Below are 24,999 nucleotides of genomic sequence, written 5' to 3'. Positions count from 1 at the left end.
TGCACCCATTTTACCAAGCGATTCACATTATTCTGTATCAGTGATCTGTCCTCTTCAATATTTACCACCCCCCAATTTCTGTGTCATCTGCAAACTTTTTCAGTGAGTTTATGATCTCCTTCAGGACACTGATAAAAATGTTATATAGTGGAGGACCAAGAACCAATCCTGGAGAAAACCCATTAAACAGAATATAAAGAATATTGTTCCAGATCATAGTACCACCACATCTGAATGGATTTTCATAGGCACATTGAAGGCACCTTTTTGACCCCAGGACTATTGCCCAGCTAGATTTCAAGTATCTGCTACAAACCATGTAATCACTGCAGCTCTTTAGAAAAAGAATTGGGGGAAAAATGACACAAAGTGTTAGGGAAACTTAGTAAATGCTCACAAATATCCTTCTATAATTTCCCTTCATATCATTAAAATCTTACCTTGAGCACCAATTTGCACGACCAAGAAGAGTGCAGCAAAAAGAAGGTAAAGTATCTTCATGGCTGTAGTTTGGCCAGGAACTCAATGTCACTTGAGAAAAGAGACTCCGAGATAGACAGGAGAGGGACACTCTTTCTATTTATAGGGTGCTGGAGTTGGTGATATGCTGATCTGTTGAAAAGTTGTTTTGATACAAGTGACATTTATAAGGTGGATGGTGCAATTTGTTAATTATAGTGATCCTTATCTGTAGAACACCATAATAATTCATGGACGATATGGGGGAAATACAATTGACAAGTTCCTGCCTGCAGGAAGTTACAATATGAATGTTTCCACCTAGCAAACATCTACTGTCTGATCCAAACCCACCTGACTTCACATGAGGCCCCTGGTGCAGGCCGGAATTCCAGGACACAGCTCTACCGGGCAAGCAACTGAGTTTTTGTAGTTGTTTTGTACATTTTCTATCAATATTTTACATGTCTTTTGGGAATTTCCCTAATGTCATGCGTCAAAACCCATTACAAAGAGGGTTAAAATCCTTTTGAAAATTATAAATAAAATGAATCACATGGAAATACTGTGTGAGGAATGTATAGTTATGTTTTTTTCCTCCTATAAATGTAAACAGAGGAATTTTGAAATTAGTGATGGAAGAAAACCATGAGTTTTCTTTTTTTTTTTCTTATCCCCCATAAGAAATATCAGCCTTAATGATAACAGTGTAAAATACAGACATAAAATGTTGATGCGTCAACCATGTGGAAGCCAATGGTATTCACCGCTGCTAAGTGCCTCTCAGGATTTGTCTCATTTTCTCAGGGAGGAGAGAACAAAAAGTAACTGGGCTTAAACTGAAGTCAAAATATGTAGGAACATTTCTAAAGGTTCTGTAGACGACTTTAATACTTCAGTGTTTTCTGTGGGATTCATTTAAAACAGGACCCAGAACTGACAAAATATGACCTCTTGTGAAGCTTCACAACCCCCTTTGAAATTGCCCTCTTATTCATCAACTCCCTCATTCCCCCATTTCCACCCATTTGGAAGCACCAAATACAAAAAGTTGAGAGGAGGGTCCTGCAGTCATTTGGGGGAAAGGGCAGTGAAGAGTTTGAAGAGACCTGACCCGTTAATCTTCCATCCATAGCCTTCTATTTCAGACGTTGCTCTGTAGATGGAGGTTGCTGGATCCCTCACCTACCACTTTCTCCACAGAGACAGGACAGGGACCCTAGATGTTTCCCTGCCCAGTGGGGACAAAAGGAGTGGACACATGAGCTTGTGAGGACACCTTATGCCAACTCTTTCTCTGTTATGTTCATGTCATACACAAAAGGAAGTTAGATAAAAGCAGAAATACTCTTGCTGCAAGGTTGCAACTTTACACTCCTTTCTTTCTTAGAATTCAGAACGATAACACACAAAACCCCCAAAACATTGTGTGAGAGAAAGAGAGAGAGCAAACTGTTCTCTAAAACAGAGAATCACAATTCACCTCACCGTAGTCAAGGCTGTCCGGATGCTGAATGACTCTGCTAAGCCCAGAACATATGCATGTCTGCAAAATCCCCTAGCCTGCAATCAGGATCAGGACAAAACCTTGAGCCTTTAAAATTTTAGCTTCCAATTGTAATACAGTTTTCAATACACCACACCTTCCCCGCACGTGGCTATGCTCCAGCTGGATCTCCTCCAGCTGCTGACGGGAACCCAGACATCTGTCCTTTACTGGAAATGGCTGCCACACTGATGACCACACCTGGCTTTGGGAGAGGTTGCATGATGTGGGTGTCCCAGGTAGGGAAGGGCAAAATTGGTCCAGATAAAATAACATTCACTCCCTGTTCAAACAATAAAAACGCCTCCTCTTCCCCTTCCACTGCCAGCAAAATCACTGTGGCCTCTTTTCACAACTAAACTGGAAATTGGAGCAATACTGCTGAAGATTGAGGAAGATTCACTTACTCAGCATCCAAATCTCCATTCCTCAGGAGGATTTGAGGGGTTAAATATTCTCTTTGTGGCCCATCAAACCTCCTCTCCCGTAGGCCTCTAACAATGTAAGCCTTCCTCTGAATAGCCTCACCCTTTTCCCTGGCTGGTGCTCTGTTCCTGAGGGGAGGCCCATCCATCTCCTACCTCTCCACCTCAGAATCTTGAGGAGATGGCTCATCACCCTACTGACTTTCCAGAGCGTGGTTGGTGCCTCACTCCCCTCTCCCATCATCTTAGAGCTCTGGCCTCACAGATTGAAGCTACCAATATCTTCTGAGGAGCAGATGCCCTCACCCTTTAGTTGCAGGATATGGTCATTCTTCTTTATGCACCGGGTCAGGCATGTCCTAATACTCGAATGCCCTGATGATATTTAACCAGGTTATTTCAAATTAAGTGCAAAGAAGAAAAGAGCATTGGGCCTGTGCTCTTTTTTGTCTCTTTATAAAGTATGAAGTATATGAAGAGATTTTTGTTCCTGTTGTTTTCCCCTCTGCTTGTTAATGAGCTTAGAAAGATCGAGAAAATCAAGTCTGGTCTTCCCTCTTTTGCTGGAGATATCTTTGGAGTCCTCAGGGATACATCTGTGAGGTTCATTAACCTTGAACTGAAGAGGTGGAGTTCTTGAATCTTTAAAAACACATTTTTATACTAAGTGCTTTAAAATCATTTGAACGAAATACTTGTTAATTGTAACAAAATAAACAAAGAGTATTCAACTCTTCCTTAGAAGATGTCATGTTTAGACAGTACCATTTCTCTCTCCCCCCCCACACGCACACACAACGTCTCCCCCTTGTATGTCTGTGTCTATCTGGTCCCATTGTATGAGAATGTCCATTTGCCTGAAGATATCAGAAAGTATAAGAGCCACTAGCCCATATCACTGCACCAAGCAGTGACACTGCAGGCATACGCAAAGATAAAATGGAACATGGAGATAATGAATTTGCAGGCTACCGGCACCTACTCTGCTTGGGACAGGCTGAGATTTGCTAGGATTGCTTCTGCAGCACCAACACCAGCACAAGAAATGCACGGAGCTCAATGACTAGATATGGGACCAGTCTCTGCCACCCTCCCTCACAGTGAGTAGTTCTTGCTGTGTGAACAGTGACATTGAAATCAATGGGGCTGTACAAGGACCATGGCATGGCTCAGTGTGAAGCCTGGTCTACATGTATAAGGCAGGTTGACCTAACTATGTCACTCCCAGGTGTGAAAAACTCACACCTCTGAGAAACACAGTTAATCCAACCTAAGCCCCAGTGTAGAAAACGGATGAATTCTTCTATCTAGCTGCTATTTAGTTATCACCAGTTGAGGGGATGCATTTACTACGGCAGCAGACTCTTTATTGCACTGTGGTTCGTGTCTACACTTACGACGCTACAGTGGCATATCTGAAGCACTGAAGCTGTGCAGCAGCAGCTCTTCTTGTGTAAATGTAAGTGTGGCAGAATATAGCTCTGCTAAACTAGCAGGTCTGCTTCACTAGGGGAACAACTAGCTGTCGTCAGGGGTACAGCTGCTCGACCTCCCTGAGCCTGCTCATGCCCTCAGTCAGCACTTAGGGTCTCAGTTGCCCTGAGGGGCCCAACTCCATTAGAGAAGCCTTAGAAATTGTCTTCAGTTTTCCTAGCTGTAGCTGTCATCCAATCATGTCTCATTCTCTCCTCTCTCAGTCGTGTGAATGAGAGAAATCCTTAAAAGCTGCTTAGTATCTGCAGGAGCCACTGGCTCTTAAATGCCTGATGCATCAACATTTTGTGTCTGCACTTTCCACGTCTGTCCTTACGGCTGAAGGTTGCTACAGCCACAAAACAAAAGCAAAAGGAGAAGGGAGCGATTTCAATATTGTTGGCGCTCTGAACCTCTGAAAAGTGCACATATATGGGGGCTATGGGTCATGGAGGTGATAGCAGGACCCAAAGGGGGTGGAGCAGCTGCTGTAGTACTCGAGTATAACAAAGGGTTAACTGGTTATAGCTCTTTGTGGCTATGATAACCACAATTTATCTCATGCAACATCAATGTCAACAGCTGCATGGTTACCATAAACAGCACTGGTGGTAGAGGAGACCCTTGAAAGATTCCTCTTTTAATTTGGACCTCATCCATGAGAGTCGCTTGGAGGGACAGTCGAGTGTTCCATTGAATCACAGCTTGCTGCAGAAAGGAAATGGTCTTTGGGTAAACCCTGTGCATTCTTAGCCTCTCACCGATCCATTTCACTCTTGTCCACAAAGATCTCCAGTTTGCTTGGGGTGTTTGGACAGTTGCATGATTCTGACCTGGAGCTGCCCAACTCCCTACCACACATCAGGCCAGAAGCCTGCAATTCAGCTAAGCTCTTCTGAGGTCCTATTCATACCATTCATAATAACTACAGATTTTCCTGTAATCTCCATATTGGGTTGGGTTAACAGTCTGTACCCTGCTCGGTGCCTAACCAGTCTTTCTAGGACTCAGACGTTTATTATTATTATTATTATTATTATTACCTTTATGACTACTTTGGAGTTTGGAACCCCGTGCTTGGGTCACAGACCCATTGCTCTGTACAACAGTGCGACAATGAGACAGTCCCTGCACCAAAGAACTTACAGCCCAAGAATAAAAAGTGAGCAGCAGACACCATTGATTTGGTGAACTTAAACGTACCCTGTCTAAGCACAAGCATATGATAAATCATCTGAAAGCCTATCATGTCTACTTTAAGGTGAGGTATGATGTGGAGCTGTCAGGCAGCACCATTGCCAGGATAAACAGTGGCACCACCAACATATTAAAATAATCCAGTTGAAATATTTGCATTTGTTTCTGTTGGTTTCTTGACCATGTATTATTTCAAGACACAAAATTGGATTTGTTTGTGCTCTCAAAAAAACCCACAACAACAATTTAAAGGGTAAAACAAAGCATCTAATAATACATTTTAGCAGGTATCATTGAAATTTATTAGCACTGGTGACATTTTTATTCTTAGTGCCATTGTCTCGCTCATCATTATGATCTCTGTTGCAAGTGTGTGGGTTACCACAGTGTTCATTGCATGTGCACAGTTCTGTGCAGGGAAGATTGTTCTGGCTACAGGCCCAGCTGATTGTGCAGCTCCCAAATTCCTTGGTGAAGAAACTGAAATTTGTCTCTCACTCTCTTCCTAATTTCTCATGAAGTAGTAAAATTCCTTTGCTTTGACAACTTTAAACCCATGCACTGCTGAAGGCAGGAAAGAGTGTCTCCCAAATTACATGCACAGGTATGAAGTGAAGCTTGTCATCTGTGGTGCATAGGTCGATACATGTTATCTAAGTGTCCATGTTTCGAAAGAAGTTAACAGCAAGGACCAAAACATTTGTATCAGATGACCTAGTAACTATGGCTCTTTTGACACAAGCGATGCAAAGCCATATTGACACATGCAGCGTGTAGACACATCTTTTTGTCTGCTTACTCCAGAGTACTATACAAGTCTTGGGCTTCTTCAACACCTCTACTAGTGCTGGACTTTGTTACTTCACCATAGGAAAAACTTCCAGCAAGAAAGACTGTTTGTGTGAGTGCGCTCCTATGCTCTCAGTTGCATTTTGAACCATGTATTCACAGAGGAATTCTACGAGTGATTGCTTGTTGGATGCCACTTTTAGAAACTTTTTCCATGGAGGCACAGGACATCCCCCAATCACATAGTATTTCTTGCATCCAGCCTTCAATCCTGTTCGAAGCTGTCTTTCTGCTGTTCCTGATCTCATATATGTTAAGAATTTTGATTAAAGAATTAGCTTTGTCAAATCCTTTTAGGATTGCCTCAAGTACTCATCAGCCAATTCATTAAATGTGTGGAATTTGCTTCCAGACATAATTTGTGTAACAGACAGGGCATCTCTGATATACACTGTGGTTTCTTTGTTGCATGCTCTTAGCTCATGGATTCTTTCAGCTTGAGCTGCTCCCCTTACGCCCGTGCCAACCATCAGACTATATTGACTGGCTGCCAAGTACCATCTCCAGCAGCACCTTTCTGACAATTACTGCAAGAAGGGCAGCAAACAGGCAATTATTCCAGCCATGGATTTTTAGTACTTTGGAATAACTTTTCCCCAGCCCGTATACGTTACCAGAGCATTGCTGTTTTGTTTTTGAATGGGGAAAACCACTGGAAAGAACAAAGGCAGTGTCCAGGACACAGTGCATGCCTGTGTGTGCCTGCTCCGTCCCAGTATTCAGCAACTCGTAGACAAAGCAGCTGCACTCTGCGGACAGGCAACTGCAGCAGATACCCATTTATCCCACCTGATTGGGACCTGGGGTCAGATGGGATAATCAAAAATCCGGATAAACCGGAGAATGGGCAAATGCAATGCTGCGTCCCCATCTGTTGGCCACAGGAGAGATCGCCTGCTTCTGGCCTTGGAGTCTGGGCTGCCAGTTAATGGAGGGTCAGATCAACAGGATTCTACTGTATTTTACAATGTTGACACCGTAGTATACAAAAAAGAAAAGCCTTAGAGTTTGGCACAGGAACCTAGGCTGGAGCGGCCATGCTAGCAGCTGCAGGACTGCCTCCTGGCTGGCTCACTGAGCATGCGCAGAGATCCGTGCTGTCAGCAGGCAGGGTCGTTAGCATGCAGCTTCCACGAGAATAGGGTCAGTCTTGAGATAGAATTGCAGTGTGCCTGCATTCTCTCAGAATTAGTTATTTATTGCCTACATACGTATTTCTCATTTTAGTTCCAGCTGTGGATGAAACTGTGTTTGACAGAACATCTGTACAGGGATGTGAGTGTCACAGTTCTGCAGCGTATATTTTTTATTTCATAATGTAATTTAAAATTCTAACTACATTTTTCAATAGTGTTTTCAATTTAAAACCAGAAAAAGGCATGCATTTCAATTACAATTGTGGGTTGTTTTCCAGTCAGCTCTAATGTTCAATTAGTTTTGGTTCTTCATCCTATCATGTAAGACAGCTGGATTTATTTTTTGTGCTCACCATTTTAACTTTGCAGAATGTTAATAGGAAGAATGTTACAATAAGCAAAGGACCCGTTTTCCTTACTGGAGAGTTAAAGGTGAGGGCAAGGGAGATCCCCTGTTCAGAAATTTGGTATTTACCCATTAAGGCAGATTGGAAGCCAGTTCACCTGTTTAGATGCTGTGATGTTCCTCTCTGCAATCTGGACTGGTATATCGCTGTATCAGCCCAGTCCCCTCATTTCTTGGGCCTGTTTTGCACTTTCCCTGCTGTGAACCACCCACTTCTGGGTCAGCCCATGCACAGCTCCCTGAACACAAACGGGACTTGTTTTAGTGAATGACTGCTTCTGGCCAGCCACGCATGGGATTTTGTAGTGCTGTGACCTCGAGCCACTATCCTCGGTACCAGATGCAACCCTAGGAGTGCAGTGCTACCTACTGGACTCTGCAAGCCCATTGGTTAGTCAATTTATCAAAGAAATTGATATACGCCAGCTCTGTCACTCTAAATGAGGTCTCTTGACACACTCAAACCACATGCACTGCTTTAGATAAAACAAACATGGAAGTTTATTAAGTACAGAAAGATTTGAAGTGATTATAAATCAGAGGAACATAAATCAGATTTGATCAGGAAGAAATAAAAGCAAATTGCATTCTAAACTAAACTTAACACTTCAATAGCCTTACAGTCTATAGATAGTTCTCACCACAGTCTGGTTGGTCGGCCTCTAACCTGGCTCTTCTCTCTGGCCAGTCTTGATGTTGTCTCATAGATGGAATGCAGGAGGTCATCTGCTGCTCAGCCAGTCTTGATGTTGTCTCAAGGATGGAATTCTACCACCTCTCCAAGTAACCCATTGCAGTGCTTCACCACCCTCCTAGTGAAAAACAATGAATTCCTGATATGATGTTATAATTTACCAAGAAATAACAAATAATGTCAGTTCATTCAAGGCTTTATCACAGTTGTGTTGCATAGGCTAATTTTACTCTAGTTCTGTACTCTGATGGGCAGGTGACTTTGGTACAAACAAGGACCAGGAATCCTTTAGTGCAGATTCTTATCCATTTCTAATCATACATGTTCGCCAGTGGAATTAAGGGAGCACCTGGAGAAGTTCTAACAAACAGCTCTAAAGTCACAGTTGAGATAATCAGACAAGTTACTTAAGTACTCAGAATTATCATTCAATTATTTTTCACACATTATGCAGATAATGATTGAAAAGATTCAAATTTCTCTGGAATTTTTACCTGTATTGTATTCTCTAAGTCCACTTGAACTAAATATTAAAGGTTAAATAAATATGATCAGATCTGTGATTTATAGGATAAAGTTCTTAATCCTTTTGGGAAAGCAGCTGTCAGGATGACTTTCAGCCATTCTCTATGGAGGAGACGTTCCCTTTTACAAATATTTATCAACTTCAACACTCATAATCACGCAGTCAATTACCCTAATTTCTACACAACTGCAATTCAGTTTGCTAGTGAAACACAAGAATATGTCACACATTCTAGTAGAGCACACTCCTGTTTATTCAACTGCCCAGGGGGACATCTGAGATTTGTATTACCGGGTATTTGGATAAACAAAAGAAGTGCTGGTGAATTCAGTGCTAGCAGCCCCAGGGAGCAGAAGAGGAAGGGGTGGTTCAGTCCCAAAGGTGCTGCATGGACAGAAGTACAGGGAAGTACAGAGTGGAGGGGAGAAAAGGGGAAGAAAAGAGAAGCAGAGGGAAAGGAGCTGCAGAAGACAGGTACCACTTGGCGCTGTGTGAGCATTTCCCAGTTTGGCAGTCCCAGGGGAGCGAGATGGCTATATCCCTCTCTATTTCCACTGGCACTTGTACAGCCCAAGACCATCATTGTCACGATGCCGTCACGAGACAACAAAGAGGCTCCTGTCCCTTGTGGCTACGCCCAGTCTCATCCTTGTTTCCTTCCCTTTTTCTCTCCTTCACCCTCCTCTGCCTTCCTCCGTTCCGCTCCGTCCTGTCCTGTTCTCTTTCCTTTAACACCTGTCCTGTGTCTCCCTTTCCCATTTCTCTCCTTGAATCCTTCTCCTTTCAGTCTTCATCTTAACCCCTTCTTTTGTTTCTCTTGCCTGTTTACTTTCTCTCTCCATCCAACTTTCCTTTCCTCCCCTGTCGTCTCCCTCATTCTCCCCATCTTTTCTCCTTGTCCCCATCCCTAAATATGGAAATACGCCCAAATCAGGGTCTAAGGTTAGTACATCAGCAGGTGATAAACTAACATAGCACAACAGGAGGACACAGTGTGCTTTCGGATGACTAAGACTTCTGGATAAAGAGAATTTGGATAACTGAAATTATCCTGCAGTTGGTTTTAACTCCGGTAGCTTTAAAATACACCCAGATTTTAATGAGATAAACAAAAAGACATATACTCCCCCTCTGCATCACAGTGGCCCAGAATGGTTTCTCCAGATACCTAGACAGTTCATTCAACTAGTTCATTCATTCATAGCTATGACAGCTGTGTTCTTGCTCGCTTTCTGGATCTCACAGCCATCTCCCTAGATAGAACTTTAAAGGAAGAGTAAATAGAGTGGGTATAATCAGAGAAGTGATTTCAGCAGTTACCAGATTGTGGGTGCTCTCGGTAGTCAGGTGATGACAGTCTCGCTCACCGTCTCTCCGTCTCTCTCAGCTTCAGGGAGTGAGGTTCCCAGTGAAACAGCCCATTTTATAATGTTTCTGAGGACTTGGTTTCTTCCTCGCAAAGCTGCAGTGGGCCAATCAGAAGGTGACACCTGCACTTGGGAAAGATTTGAAGTGTCCAACCACAATCTTCAGGCTGGAATTCTTGCCATTTCTTTCTGTGTTGGGAAAATCCATGGTCTTTGTGCCAAACATCTTGTGCCATCCCACATTGTGTAAGCTACGTGAGGCCACGGTGGTTTGTGTAAAATGTCTTGGGACATATAACGAACACCTGCTGGTTTAGATCTGCTCAGCAACTTACTTCTGCAGGCCACTTCCCATAGGCCTCCCTGGGAGTGTGCTCCTTGGCCAACTTGTCACATCTCCGTGTACTTCCCTAAGTGACAGTTTCTCTGGCAGCACTTTGAGCTGCCGGCAGAAATGTCCATTTTGAAGGCAGGACAGATTCTTTCTGTAAAGCCCTTTCACATCCCTTGATTATTTACTGCCAGGAACCCTCGTGTTCATCACCATGGAGTTTACAACTTGTGTTCCCGTTAGGTCCAGCCAGGAGCAATGGGATAGAGCAGCTATGTCACTGCTAAGGGTCAATTTCACACCAAGCGAAGGGAACTTGATAGTTTAAGAGCTAGACTCTGCCAGGCTTATGCTAAGTAGCTGCTTACTCCATGCAACCCTATTGATTTTGAGGACACAACTCACAGAGCAAGACGTACGCAGTGTGAGGGAAGGTGGCAGATTCTGGGCTGGTGTCTGTTAACCGCGCCCTGTGCTGTTCTTGTGCCATCATTGGGGCTCTGGGAACAGTCCCAGCAAATCCCAGCCTATCCTTGCATGATGGATGCTATTAGCTTTCAAACTTGTATCCTTCATGTCCCAGCATATTACTGCATGAGCCTGCAGGGACAGCACTTTGTGCAGTGAAACACTGATCGGAAGTAAGCAATAGCCCTGGAGAATCCCTTAATTTGCAAGTGACACTAAACTTGGCAGAGTGGTAGATACCCTGGAGGGCTGGGATAGGACACAGAGTGACCTAGACGAATTGGAGGAGTGGGCCAAAAGAAATCTGATGAGGTTCAGCAAGGACAAATGCAGAGTTCTCCACTTAGGACAGAAGAATCCCAACCACTGCTCCAGACTGGGGACCCACTGGCTAGGCAGAAGTTCTGCAGAAAGGGACCCTGGGGTTATAGTGGACAATAACCTGGATAGGAGTCTGTGTTCCCTTGTTGCCAAGAAGGCTAAATGCATATTGGGCTGCATTAGTAGGAGCATTGCCAGCAGATCGAGAGAAGTGATTATTCCCCTCTATTCGGCATTGGTGACTCCACATGTGGAGTACTGTGTCCAGTTTTGGGATCCTCACTACAGGACGGATTGGACAAATTGGAGAGATCCAGTAGAGGGCAAAAAATGTTTAGGGGGCTGGAGCACATGGCTTATGAGGAGAGGCTGAGGGATCAGGGCTTCTTTAGCCTTCAGAAGAGAAGAAGGAGGGGGGATTTGATAGCAGCCTTCAGCTGTCTGAAGGGGATTCCATGGAGGATGGAGCTAGGCTGGTATCAGTAGTGGCAGATGACAGAACAAGGAGCAATGGTCTCAAGTTCCGGTGGGGAATGGACTGGATATTAGGAAACGTTTTTTCCTTAGGAGGGTGGTGAAGCACTGGAATGGGTTACCTAGGGGTATGGTGGACTCTCTATCCTCAGAGGTTTTTAAGACCCTGCTTGACAAAGCCCCGGCTGGGATGATTTAGTTGGGGTTAGTCCTGCTTTGAGCCGGGCTTTGGACTAGATGACGTCCTGAGGTCACTTCCAGACCTCATATTCTATGATTCCTGCTGTCTCCTGTTCACCCATGTAGTAGACAAATACAAACAGGAGGAAATTAATTTTAACTTGGTATAGGCGGTAACAAAATTTGAAACCTGACACGAAGCGTCACACTCTGCATTTGATTGTTCAGATTTCTCCTTGCCCTGTGACAAGTTTACCACCCTGATGTCTCTCTGGTCTAGCTGCACCTGGCTGGCCATAAAAGCCTCTCCAATAAAAGTTCACACAAGACATTCATAGCAAAAGCCTCCCCCGCCCGGTATTTCCTAAGGAGGGTGGTTGGGGTTTCCAACCCTGTAGTACAGCCTGCAAGGAAGATTCTGGGCCACCCCTTTTCCTCCTGGAGCTTTGCAAATCCACTGGCAAATGCAGCCTCCCTTTTTCTTCACCACTTCCCTAGGTGTGTATTCTTTGCTATGGTGATTGACAGGGAGAGACCACAAGGTTCCTGCTCCTTGCCCTTAAAGAAATAGCAACCTGGTTTTCCCCCGGACACAAAACTATCCCTTCCCACAGCACCTGCTGCTGCCAGTTCCCAGCCCTTAATTTGCACCAGAATGCTAGGAACAGAATAGCTTGGCATTGAAGTGCCAATATGCCCAGTTATACCCCCCGCTTCGCCCCTTTGGGAGGCAGTATTATGTTACTTTCTCCAAATAAGTGAAAGTGCTCTCTTGTGTTGCAAAGGCAGGCAGAAAACAGCAGCTGTTTGGAAATTCTGCCCACCTGCCATGTCCAAACGACACTGGTGATTGTGGCTATATTGCTTTGCAAACCTCCTTACTCGGGGCTGGCTCTCTGCAGACTGACTGCTCAGGACATGGAATTCACACTTCTCTACATAGCCCCTTGCCTGCAAAAAGCACCAGGATACCCCTTACACACTTCAACTGAGAGCTCGTAATTATCAACACAACACCTACAGCTCCCAGATTTTGGGTCTTATCATTATAATCAAGAACTATAGGGAAGCAACAAGGGGCGTCAGCGCTGTGTGCCAGGTCCTGCTCAGTGCCGATCAGCCTGCCCCTATCCATGCCACTAGTGGTTTCCCTTTCAGCCCTCCTCAGTCATTTCTGCACGGGCATCTGAGGGGACCTGTACAGAGTGGCTACATCCTAAATGTGTCCCTCTCCCTCCGCAATACCTGGGACTTATTCCCTCCAAAAGAGCCTTTGTGTGTTCCCACCCAGGAGCCCCACAGCGCCCTGATCTCCTGTCCGACACCAGACACTCTGCAATACGGTCCCCTACAGCCCATCCTAGGGGAAGGACGGGGTTTTCATGTGCTCAGTGGAAGGCCAACCCCCATTCCAGTAAACACCTCCCACCCATCCTCCCCTCCCACCGCTGTCTCTGCTTTCCCTGGGCAAGCAACTGGCACAGTCCTAGTCCCCTCGCAACCAGCTCTCTCCAGTAGCTGGTCTCCCAGATCTAATGCCCGGCTCCTCTTTCCCTGGTCAGGAAAATCACATGCCTCCACTTTCAAAGCCCCAGCTCCCCACTAGGTCTCCTATCCAAGGGGTCAGCTCAGACTGGATTCCCCCCCAGATCCCCACCTCCCCATTCCCCTCACAGGCCATGGTGCCGTCTCCAACCCCACAAGGGGGCCCAGCTCATTGCCCGCGACACCCGACTCAGGAAGCAATGATTGCCCAGGGCCCCCAAGCCTTTTCCAAGGTGCTCTGACTCTCACAATCCCACCCCACATGTTCCAGCGTCCCAGGTGCCACCCCATGTTCCTCACTTCCTTGAGTTTGCATATGATGTGCCTCTGACCCCCTGATCACACCACGTTGGCCTGGGCCTCCAGCACCAAACCCTTTCGCTCTGCTCCTTCAGCTGCCCTCCTGTGCCTCTAACTCACCATCCCAAGGACCCAAACCCCCTTTTCTTGCTTTATCTGTCTTCTGGGAGGGCCTGCAATAGCCTCCCTCTCCCTCTTCCTTCAGGCTGCTCAGCTGCCCCCAACTCCACTCTTCAGCCAGTTGCCAAGGGGGGCCACTAGCCTCTAAATCCACAGAGAGACCGGGGGATCTTCAGAGGGACAGACAGGGCAGGGCCCAGCCCTGCATGAACACTGAGCTCTGCTGGATCCTGCGCTGCTGCTCTGTGGGTAGCTCCATCAACCATGACCACGACTGATTTCCCTACCCATGTGATGGGAAATCCCTGCTCACCAGCAAACCTGAGCAGTGAGACTAAGACTAATCCCGATAGCTTTGAGGGCGATCCATTTAGATTTGGTTAGATTATAAATATAGAATCATAGAATCATAGAGTTGGAAGGGACCTCAGGAGATCATCTAGTCCAACCCCCTGCTCAGAGCAGGACTAACCTCAGCTATATCATCCCAGCCAGGGTTTTTTTAAGCTGCAGCTTAAAAACCTCTAAGGATGGACATTCCACCACCTCTCCAAGTAACCCATTGCAGTGCTTCACCACCCTCCTAGTGAAAAACTTTTTCCTAATATCCAACCTAGACCTTCCCCACTGCAACTTGAGACCGTTGCTCCTTGTTCTGTCATCTGCCACCACTGAGAACAGCCTAGCTCCATCCTCCCTGGAACCCCCTTTCAGGTAGTTAAAGGCTGCTATCAAATCCCCCTTCATTCTTCTCTTCTGCAGACTAAACAAGCCTAGTTCCTTCAGCCTCTCTGCATAAGTCTTGTGCTCCAGCCCCCTAATCATTTTTGTTGCCCTCCGCTGGACTCTCTCCATCTTCTCCACATCCTTTTTGTAGTGGGGGGCCCAAAACTGGACACAATACTCCAAATGCGGTCTCACCAATGCCGAATAGAGGGGAATAATCACTTCCCGCGATCTGCTGGCAATGCTCCTACTAATGCAGCCCAATATGCTATAAGCCTTCTTGGCAACCAGGACACGCTACTGACTCATATCCAGCTTTTTATCCACTGTTACCCCCCAGGTCCTTTTCTGCAGAACTGCTGCCTAGCCCGTCAGTCCCCAGTCTGTAGCCATAGATAATCTTGTGTGCCATGACTTTATGGTGGTTATTGTAAATCTAACATGATACATTTGACAGCTTTTGGAAGGACCGGTGTTTAGCCTTCCCCTCAGAGTTGCATGCACCTAGACTCTCCCCACTGTTCTGTAACCGGCCCATGCCCAGCATTCCTTGTCATGGATTGATCCATCAGCTTCCCTTGCAGAATTTAAGGTACAGAACAAAACCTCTAAATGTTTCACTGTGCGCATGGGATCCCACGGAGCTCTGAGAGATTGCCCAAAAAGAGGCTACGTTGAGGAGAACAGAAAGATTCAGGCCAAGACTGCTGTAAATCAGGACTGACTCCACCAAAGCCATCATTGTTACACTGGTGTGTAACTGTCATGAGAGAGATGAGAATCAGGTGCATGACTTCTCATGAAAGGAGCAGAACATGTTTACAAAAGTAAACTGTATCAGCTATTTCCGTTGATCACATGATCTCCCAAAAAACATATTCAAGCTCATCTTGTGGGAGTTTAAGATGTGCTCCTGTCCCAAGTGTCTGCCACTGGGCTACAGGGAAACCCTGAGTGCGTGAGGTGAGCAGGATTTGACCCTTTCCGAGTAAGATTTCATAAGGTGCTGCATTAAGTGCTTTGCTGAAATCCCAACCTGTTACATCAAGGGGGCGCCAGCAGCCAACCATTTTATAATTCTATCACCCGTAGCAGTCAGGTGTGTCTATCAAGACTTGTTCGCTTCAAACCACATGCTTCTCCAGCCCATGTATCCACTATCCCCGTCTATCCAGAGTCCTTTCTTTTATGCTTTGCTCTATCAGGGTAGAATTGAATTCTCACATAGTAATTCCCAGCATCGTTCTGTTTCCTTTGTTCTAAACCTTAGCCAGGAAGGATGCTTTATAGCTCAGTCTGTGGAGGAGGCTGAGAAAGTCAGGGGTTAGTTCCTAGCTCCACCATAGAACCCGTCAGCTGTTCTGGGACAGATTTAGAGAGGTATTTTGGTGCCTAAAGATTCAGCTTGGTGTCCCGTGAACTTCAGAAGGTTTAATGCACTTCAGATGCCTACACAAATTTACAATTATGGCCCTTTTGTATCTTTGGCCCTCTGCCCCTCAAGTGTCAAATAGGGTTCAGAATTGTTCATCTGTCTTGTCTCTTGTGATTGGAGCAGGCACAGCATATTCCTTGGAACATGTGCAGTGCTTTGCAGACTGGGGCTCTCCCACCAACACACACACACACAATTCAGCATGATTATCTCAGACCAACTTGCTTTTATTGAAAGGAGAGTAACAAATCTTAGATGAGGGATTCAAGGGCTCCCTTCTGGAATTTCTTCAAATGACCAGGTTCTTCACACCCAAAATGAACAGCACTTCACTCTTCCATTGAAGCAGGATCTGATGATTTAGGAAGCAAGTGGCTCTCTGCCAGATTCCCAGAGATCCTGCTTAGACAATAACTCAAAATCACCTGTACAAAGAAAAGAGAATCAGATTTTTCTATATTTTCCCATAGAACAGGAATATTATAATGTTTGATTTCAAATCAACGGCAGAGAAGGAATTGTGTAGGCACTGTACGGTGAGTGAAGAGGTTCTTGGTTAACGCCAGCACAGGGAATTCATTTTCTCTACTGCTACATTCTGTTAGAGAGCTTGAAGGGGGATGGTCATATGAATCTAAACACCTGAACTGGCTGCCTATGAAAACTATAGTGCAGTAAAGGACAACTCTCATCCAGCTAGACTTGTTCTATCACACACACCTTGTGCAAGGGTGAAGCTAAAATGACAGATCATTACTGAAGTGGTACATAAACTATTCTTTAATAAATGAAGGGAAATTCCAATTCCATCTGCATTCTGACTCCATTCTGGTGACAGTTGTATATAAGCCTCCCACCCTGATCAGAGCATGGATCTCTGGACACGTTCAGTGCATCAGCCAGGAAGGTCTTCCTGCAGTTGCAAGCATGGCCACTGCAGCCTAGTTCCCTGGATCTCACTCTACAAGTCAGAAGGGCTCCAGCCTTCACATCACCTGCCCTTCACCTAGGTCTGTGGTGTTTTAGTAGGTAGGCAAAATCTCTCACCCTCCCAACTGCTTCTTGGGGAGCCGTACTTCATGCAACATTAATATGACCGTACTGGGCATCTTGTATGCTTCATGACAGATATTCTCTGCAAGAAGCCGAGCAGGAATAGAAAGGCCTAAAGAGATGCACTGTGGCCAAGATAGCTTTCCATGGGAATCCCAATGTTTAAATAATTAAAAGACCTTCTGACTACTGTTCACACTCACTTCACCAAGATTTTTTACAGCTACCTCCATTGGTTTTCAATTGGGAAAAATCTATGGCTAAGAGTCTGTGCTGAGATGCTGTAAGGACTGAAGGATTCATCAGCTCTTAAATGGCTTTAAATCCTTGGTGGACTGATGCTGTTTTAACGACATGGAAGAGTGAGAGCTTCTGATAACTGGCAGGTGTCACCCACTGGTCAGTGTGTGTTACGTGTCCCCTGTGTGCCAGAGCTACAGAGAACAGGAGTCTGTTACAGCCTCAGCTAGAGAGCCTGGCTCCCTGGCCTTTCAGGTCAAGTTGGAGAGACTCACATGCTTCATTCTGGAGGTGTCTGCTTCAGTCCCCCATCTGTTGGCCAAGATAGTGCCTTGTACACTTCAGTGTTTTACACTTTCCTTTTCTGGAATTTCCCCAACATTGCAAAGGCCAAAGTTTATAAAAAATTATAAGTGGAACAAAGTTCCTCCCCCCCCTTCGCCAATTCTTTGAGGTTTCTGTCATGAAATTTACCTACGTCTGCTAATTTTAAAATGTTTTTCACTAGTCAATACTGTTTACATCTTCCTTAGTTAGCAATGGACTAGATAAAAGTCACCATCCTCTTGTAATATCAGTAAATCAACCTGCTTCTTTCCAAATACAGAAAAGAAATATTTAGTGAACACTTCCGCCTTTTCTCCCTCATTAATCACATTTTTTCACCATCTAGAAATGCTATATACCATTGTAAGGATTTCTTTTCTTCCTGATATTTTAAAACAATGCTTTTTTGTCAGTAGCCCTGCCAGCTGTGGATTCTTCTCTGTTGTATTTAGCTTCCCTTTTCATGGTGCTGCACTTCATTTCTTCCCATTTACATTGATTGCAAACTATTTCCTCTGTTTCCCATTTGCTATAGATATTGTTTTACTTCTAACTGTTGCCTTCACTTCTCCTGCAGACTGATACAGAGTAGAAACAGCCCCTGCACTCTCCACCAGACTTTTGTTTTTTTCTGCTTGATGTTGCTATTCTAAAATATAAAAGCAATGTAGAAAACAGGAAGTTTAGGCCCCAACGCTTGCCAACATAGGAAGCACATGGAGATTGTAAAATGTCATAAAGATGTTCGGGGGAAATATTCCCAAAACATTGCTGCCATAATAGGTCTATGCTGTTCCTGTTGCAAGCACTAGGGCTAGTGCTGCAGATGTTGCTGAAGCCTGTCAGGTCTAAGGAGGAAATCCCAGTACTGCTGAGCACTGCAGATAATCTGGACTGCTCCAGGCTGTGGAGTAGCCCATGGGAAGCCTGGGTAAGGCTGCTATATGTTAGAGAAGCCACTGGGATGGTTCTCATACATGGTGAAGCCACTCCTGCCCCCAGGTGGCCTAGAATGTGAGCAGCACAAAAGTGACTTCAAGCCTCCATTGACTCTTCCCATGGGCTGGGCGATGGGTGCTGAGCTCCCAAGAGCATTGATCAACAGCTTACACCTTACAACAGATTGAAGGAGCAGAGGAACAGGTATCTCTTTTCACATTGCAACATCTCCCTTGTGGAATCTTGAACTTACCTTCGACAGCACAAAATCCATCTACCGCATGAGCCAATGGGTCGAGAATTGAAGGGACATCTCCCAAAGCCACAGAAACCCCCCCGACGCCGACATATACGGGCATTTTGAGCCTCGGAGAATTCTGCACCAAGAAAAACAGTCAATCATCAGTCTGCAGAGCAGGGTAAATAAGCGCTGTGATGCCAAGATGACAGGCATTTCCCATTCACTGCACACTGGGCCACAAGCCCAAAAGTTCATGTCCAAAAGTTTGTCACAGCTGCAGTGCTATTAACATAGTTGTAGTTCTGTGTGCATTCAATGGCAGCCTGTCAGAACAGAATGGAACAAGACAGGGCCTCTGGCTCTCATGCTACAGAGTTGAGAACCATAGCTTTGGCCACGGTGTCCTTTGCTACCCCATGCCTTTAAGTGATGGAAAGCAAGTAGCTGCTCTGATCTCCATGCTCACTGAGTGGCTGCTGCTGTGGGTTTCATTCCCTCTGGCTCTGACAGGGATGTGCCAGGCAGTATCATCAATGCAATATGACTACATAGGGCTGAGCTGGCTCAGCACTGGATTGGATAACTGATCATAATTCAGTCAAATGTTTTTTCTTGGGGGCAGCAAAAACATATCCCTAACCTCTGAACAATTCCCCTGCTAAATGTCATGTATTCTCTGCAAACTGCAGAGGTACTAGAGCTCCTAAGAAAAAAATTAGATACATGTCTCTAACGGAAAGCTTGAGGCTAAATTAGGCTCCCAGACATCCCTCTGTACCATCCCTCGCTTACATTTACATCTTACCTGGCGCGCCCTGGAGCACCAGAAAGAAAACAGCAAAGACCAGATAAAGGATCTTCATGGCTGAAAGTCGGTTGAAAACTCAGCGTGCCTGGAGAGAAAAGACACCAAGATAAAAGACGAGTCAGAGTCCCTATATTTACAGATTACAGCAATATGCTGAGCCCTGGAAATATTTTACGCCAAATGACATTTATAATGTTCTCTAATCGCTTAAAAATAATGATTATCTACTCAGCTCCGTATAAATAACAGGAGGATTTCAGAGAGATAAAGTTCTGTGAGGCAAAATACATTTTAAAAACACCCGTTTTGTAACTAATTTTAATTTTCCAGTGTCTAAAATTAGGTTTCTCATGGTAATCTCTTTTTTCCTTTGTCAAAGTACAAATTACAGAATTATCACACATTTACATATTTCATTTTCCAAGGCAGAATTTAAAGCAATTAAGGAACTACAGAAAGCAAAAGGAAGGTGGTTAGATACTCAGGTTTATGAAATTTGTAACAATGAATTCCTGATATGATGTAATAATTTACCAAGAAATAACAAATAATGTCAGTTCATTCAAGGCTTTATCACAGTTGTGTTGCATAGGCTAATTTTACTCTAGTTCTGTACTCTGATGGGCAGGTGACTTTGGTACAAACAAGGACCAGGAATCCTTTAGTGCAGATTCTTATCCATTTCTAATCATACATGTTCGCCAGTGGAATTAAGGGAGCACCTGGAGAAGTTCTAACAAACAGCTCTAAAGTCACAGTTGAGATAATCAGACAAGTTACTTAAGTACTCAGAATTATCATTCAATTATTTTTCACACATTATGCAGATAATGATTGAAAAGATTCAAATTTCTCTGGAATTTTTACCTGTATTGTATTCTCTAAGTCCACTTGAACTAAATATTAAAGGTTAAATAAATATTCAGATAGTGGGAACACTCTTTAGCTTGTCAGCCATTTCTAAGTTCTTAATCCTTTTGGGAAAGCAGCTGTCAATTTCTCTTGATGACAAACACTCTGTGATTTATAGGATAAACTCTGAAGCACTCAGGATGACTTTCAGCCATTCTCTATGGAGGAGACGTTCCCTTTTACAAATATTTATCAACTTCAACACTCATAATCACGCAGTCAATTACCCTAATTTCTACACAACTGCAATTCAGTTTGCTAGTGAAACACAAGAATATGTCACACATTCTAGTAGAGCACACTCCTGTTTATTCAACTGCCCAGGGGGACATCTGAGATTTGTAATACCGGGTATTTGGATAAACAAAAGAAGTGCTGGTGAATTTAGTGCTAGCAGCCCCAGGGAGCAGAAGACGAAAGGGTAGTGCAGTCCCTAAGGTGCTGCATGGACAGAGCCCACAGGGAAGCAGAGAGTGGAGGGGAGAAAAGGGGAAGAAAAGAGAAGCAGAGGGAAAGGAGCTGCAGAAGACAGGTACCGCTAGGCACTGTGTGAGCATTTCCCAGTTTGGCAGTGCCAGTGCAGCGAGATGGCTATATCCCTCTCTATTTCCACTGGCACTTGTGCATCCCAAGACCATCATTGTCACGATGCCGTCACGAAACAACAAAGAAGCTCCTGTCTCTTTTGGCTACGCCCAGTCTCATCCTTGTTTCCTTCCCATTTTCTCTCCTTCACCCTCCTCTGCCTTCCTCCGTTCCGCTCCGTCCTGTCCTGTTCTCTTTCCTTTAACACCTGTCCTGGGTCTCCCTTTCCCCTTTCTCTCCTTGAACCCTTCTCCTTCCAGTCTTCACCTTAACCCCTTCTTTTGTTTCTCTTGCCTGTTTACTTTCTCTCTCCATCTAACTTTCCTTTCCTCCCCTCATTGTCTCCCTCATTCTCCCCTTCTTTTCTCCTTGTCCCCATCCCTAAATATGGAAATACGCCCAAATCAGGGTCTAAGGTTAGTACATCAGCAGGTGATAAACTAACAGAGCACTACAGGAGGACACAGTGTGCTTTCGGATGACTAAGACTTCTGGATAAAGGGAATTTGGATAACTGAAATTATCCTGCAGTTGGTTTTAACTCCGGTAGCTTTAAAATACACCCAGGTTTTATGGAGATAAAGAAAAAGACATATACTCCCCCTCTGCATCACAGTGGCCCAGAATGGTTTCTCCAGATACCAAGACAGTTCATTCAACTAGTTCATTCATTCATAGTTATGACAGCTGTGATCTTGCTCGCTTTCTAGACCTCACAACCATCTCCCTAGATAGAACTTTAAAGGAAGAGTAAATAGAGTGGGTATAATCAGAGAAGTGATTTCAGCAGTTACCAGGTTGTGGGTGCTCTTGGTAGTCAGGTGATGACAGTCTCGCTCACCGTTTCTCCGTCTCCCTCAGCTTCAGGGAGTGAGGTTCCCAACGAAACAGTCCATTTTATAATGTTTCTGAGGACTTGGTTTCTTCCTCACAAAGCTGCTGTGGGCCAATCAGAAGGTGACCCCTGCACTTGGGAAAGATTTGAAGTGTCCAACCACAATCTTCAGGCTGGAATTCTTGCAACTTCTTTCTGTGTTGGGAAAATCCATGGTCTTTGTGCCAAACATCTTGTGCCATCCCACATTGTGTAAGCTATGTTAGGCCACAGTGCTTTGTGTAAAATGTCTTGGGACATATAACGAACACCTGCTGGTTTAGCTCTGCTCAGCAACTTACTTCTGCCGGCCACTTCCCATAGGCCTCCCTGGGAGTGTGCTCCTTGGCCAACTTGTCACAGCTCTGTGTCCTTCCCTAAGTGACAGTTTCTCTGGCAGCACTTTGAGCTGCCGGCAGAAATGTCCATTTTGAAGGCAGGACAGATTCTTTCTGTAAAGCCCTTTCACATCCCTTGATTATTTACTGCCAGGAACCCTCGTGTTCATCACCATGGAGTTTACAACTTATGTTCCCGTTAGGTCCATCCAGGAGCAATGGGGTAGAGCAGCCATATCACTGCTAAGGGCCAATCTCACACCAAGCAAAGGGAACTTGATAGTTTAAGAACTAGACTCTGCCAGGCTTATGCTAAGTAGCTGCTTACTCCATGCAGCCCTATTGATTTTGAGGACACAACTCACAGAGCAAGACGTACGCGGTGTGAGGGAAGGTGGCAGATTCTGGGATGGTATCTGCTAACAGCGCCCTGTGCTGTTCTTGTGCTGTCATTGGGGCTCTGGGAACAGTCCCAGCAAATCCCAGCATATCCATGCACGATTGATGCTATTAGCTTTCAAATTTGTATCCTTCACGTCCCAGCATATTACTGCATGAGCCTGCAGGGACAGCACTTGGTGCAGTGAAACACTGATCAGAAGTAAGCAATAGCCCTGGAGAGTCCATTAATTTGCAAGTGACACTAAACTTGGCAGAGTTGTAGATACACTGGAGGGCAGGGATAGGATACGGAGTGACCTAGATGAATAGGATGAGTGGGCCAAAAGAAATCTAATGAGGTTCAAAAAGGACAAGTGCAGAGTTCTCCACTTAGGACCGAAGAAAAGCACCTGGGGGTTACAATGGACAACAACCTGGAGATGAGTCAGTGTGCCGTTGTTGCCAACAAGGCTAAATGCATATTGGGATGCATTAGTAGGAGCATTGCCAGCAGATCGAGGGAAGTGATCATTCCCCTCTATTCAGTACTGGTGAGGCCACATTTGGAGTACTGTGTACAATTTTGGGTCCCTCAATACAGGAAGGATGTGGACAACTTGGAGAGATCCAGCAGAGGGCAAAAAATGTTTAGGGGGCTGGAGCACATGACTTTTGAGGAGACGCTGAGGAAACTGGGCTTCTTTAGCCTTCGGAAGAAAAGAATGAGGGGAGATTTGATAGCAGCTTTTACTCCCTGAAAGGGGGTTCCAGGGAGGATGGAGCTAGGCTGTTCTCAGTGGTGGCAGATCACAGAAAAAAGTGCAATGGTCTCAAGTGAAGTGGGGGACATCTAGGTTGGTCTAGATTTTCACTAGGAGAGTGGTGAAGCACTGGAATGGGCTACCTAGGAGTATGGTGGACTCTCTATCCTTAGAAGTTTTTAAGGCTCTGCTTGACAAAGCCCTAGCTGGGATGATTTAGTCAGGGTTGGTCCTCCTTTGAGCAGAGGTTTGGACTAGATGATCTCCTGAGGTCACTTCCAGCCCTAATATTCTATTATTCCTGCTGTCTCCTGTTCACCCATGTAGTAGACAGATAAAACCAGCAGGAAATTCATTTTAACTAGGGATAGGAGGTAAAAAAATGTCAAACCTGACACTAAGCTTCACACTCTGCATTTGACTGTTCAGATTTCTCCTTTGCCCCGTGACAAGTTTACCACCCTGATGTCTCCTAGGTCCAGCTACACCTGGCTGGCCACAAAAGACTTTCCCAGTAAAGTTTACGCAAGACATTCATAGCAAAAGCCTCCCCCCCCCCCCAGTATTTCCTAAGAAGTGCGGCTGGGGTTTCCAACCCTTTTGTACGGACTGAAATGGAGACTCTGGGCCACCAAATCCACTGCCTCCCTCTTTCTTCATCACTCCCCTATGTGTGTATTCTTTGGTTTGGAGATTGACTGGGAGAGACCACAAGGTTTCTGCTCCTAGCCCTTAAAGAAATAGCAACCTGCTTTTCCCCCAGACACAAAACTATCCCTTCCCACAGCACCTGCTACTGCCAGTTCCCAGCCCTTCATTTGCACCAGAACGCTAGGAACAGAGTAGCCTGGCATTAAAGGGCCAATATGCCCCATTATACCCCCTCTTCGCCCCTTTGGGAGGCAGTATTATGTTACTTTCTCCAAATAAGTGAAATCTCGCCACTTGGAAGCATGAAAGGCAGATTTCCAGCAGGTGTGTGTGGCCTGGAGATCTGGGTGGGAACGTGCCTGTGCACATGTCGACCCCTCTGCTCTCTTGTGTTGCAAAGGCAGGCAGAAAACAGAAGCTGTTTGGAAATTCTGCCCACATGCCATGTCAAAATGACACTGGTGATTGTGGCTATATTGCTTTGCAAACCTAACTTACTCGAGGCTGGCTCTCTGCAGACTGACTGCTCAGGACAAGGAATTCACACTGCTCTGCATAGCCCCTTGCCTACAAACAGCACCAGGATACCCGTTACACACTTCAACTGAGAGCTCGTAATTTTAACACAATTATCAACACACCACCTACGGCTCCCAGATTCCGGGTCTTATCATTATATTCAAGAACTGCTGGGAAGCAACAAGGGGCGTCTGCGCTGTGTGCCAGGTCCTGCTCAGTGCCGATCAGCCTGCCCCTATCCATGCCACAAGTGGTTTCCCTTTCAGCCCTCCCCAGTCACTTCTGCACGGGCATCTGAGGGGACCTGTAAAGAGTGGCTACATCCTAAATGTGTCCCTCTCCCCCTGCAATACCTGGGGCTTATTCCCTCCGAAAGAGCCTTTGTGTGTTCT

At 45.2% G+C, this 24,999-nt stretch overlaps 1 protein-coding gene across 1 annotated transcript; it reads right to left on the bottom strand.

The window, feature by feature from the left end:
* Positions 1-18,538: 18,538 nt before the first annotated feature.
* On the bottom strand, positions 18,539-19,641 carry LOC137150915 (antimicrobial peptide THP1-like). Its single transcript, XM_067544975.1, has 3 exons — positions 19,583-19,641; positions 18,791-18,901; positions 18,539-18,605 (listed from the first exon to the last, which is right to left on the bottom strand). Exons 1-3 carry the CDS (start codon positions 19,639-19,641, stop codon positions 18,539-18,541), a joined length of 237 nt encoding a protein of 78 aa, XP_067401076.1.
* Positions 19,642-24,999: the final 5,358 nt, after the last annotated feature.

Source organism: Emydura macquarii, unplaced genomic scaffold (genome assembly GCF_026122565.2).
Source record: "Emydura macquarii macquarii isolate MOO-44397 ecotype Brisbane River unplaced genomic scaffold, CSIRO-AGI_Emac_v2 contig_1041, whole genome shotgun sequence".
Classification (NCBI taxonomy): domain Eukaryota; kingdom Metazoa; phylum Chordata; order Testudines; family Chelidae; genus Emydura; species Emydura macquarii.
The sequence above is the reverse complement of the archived record's forward strand: the minus strand, read 5'-3'. Positions and strand labels throughout refer to the sequence as shown.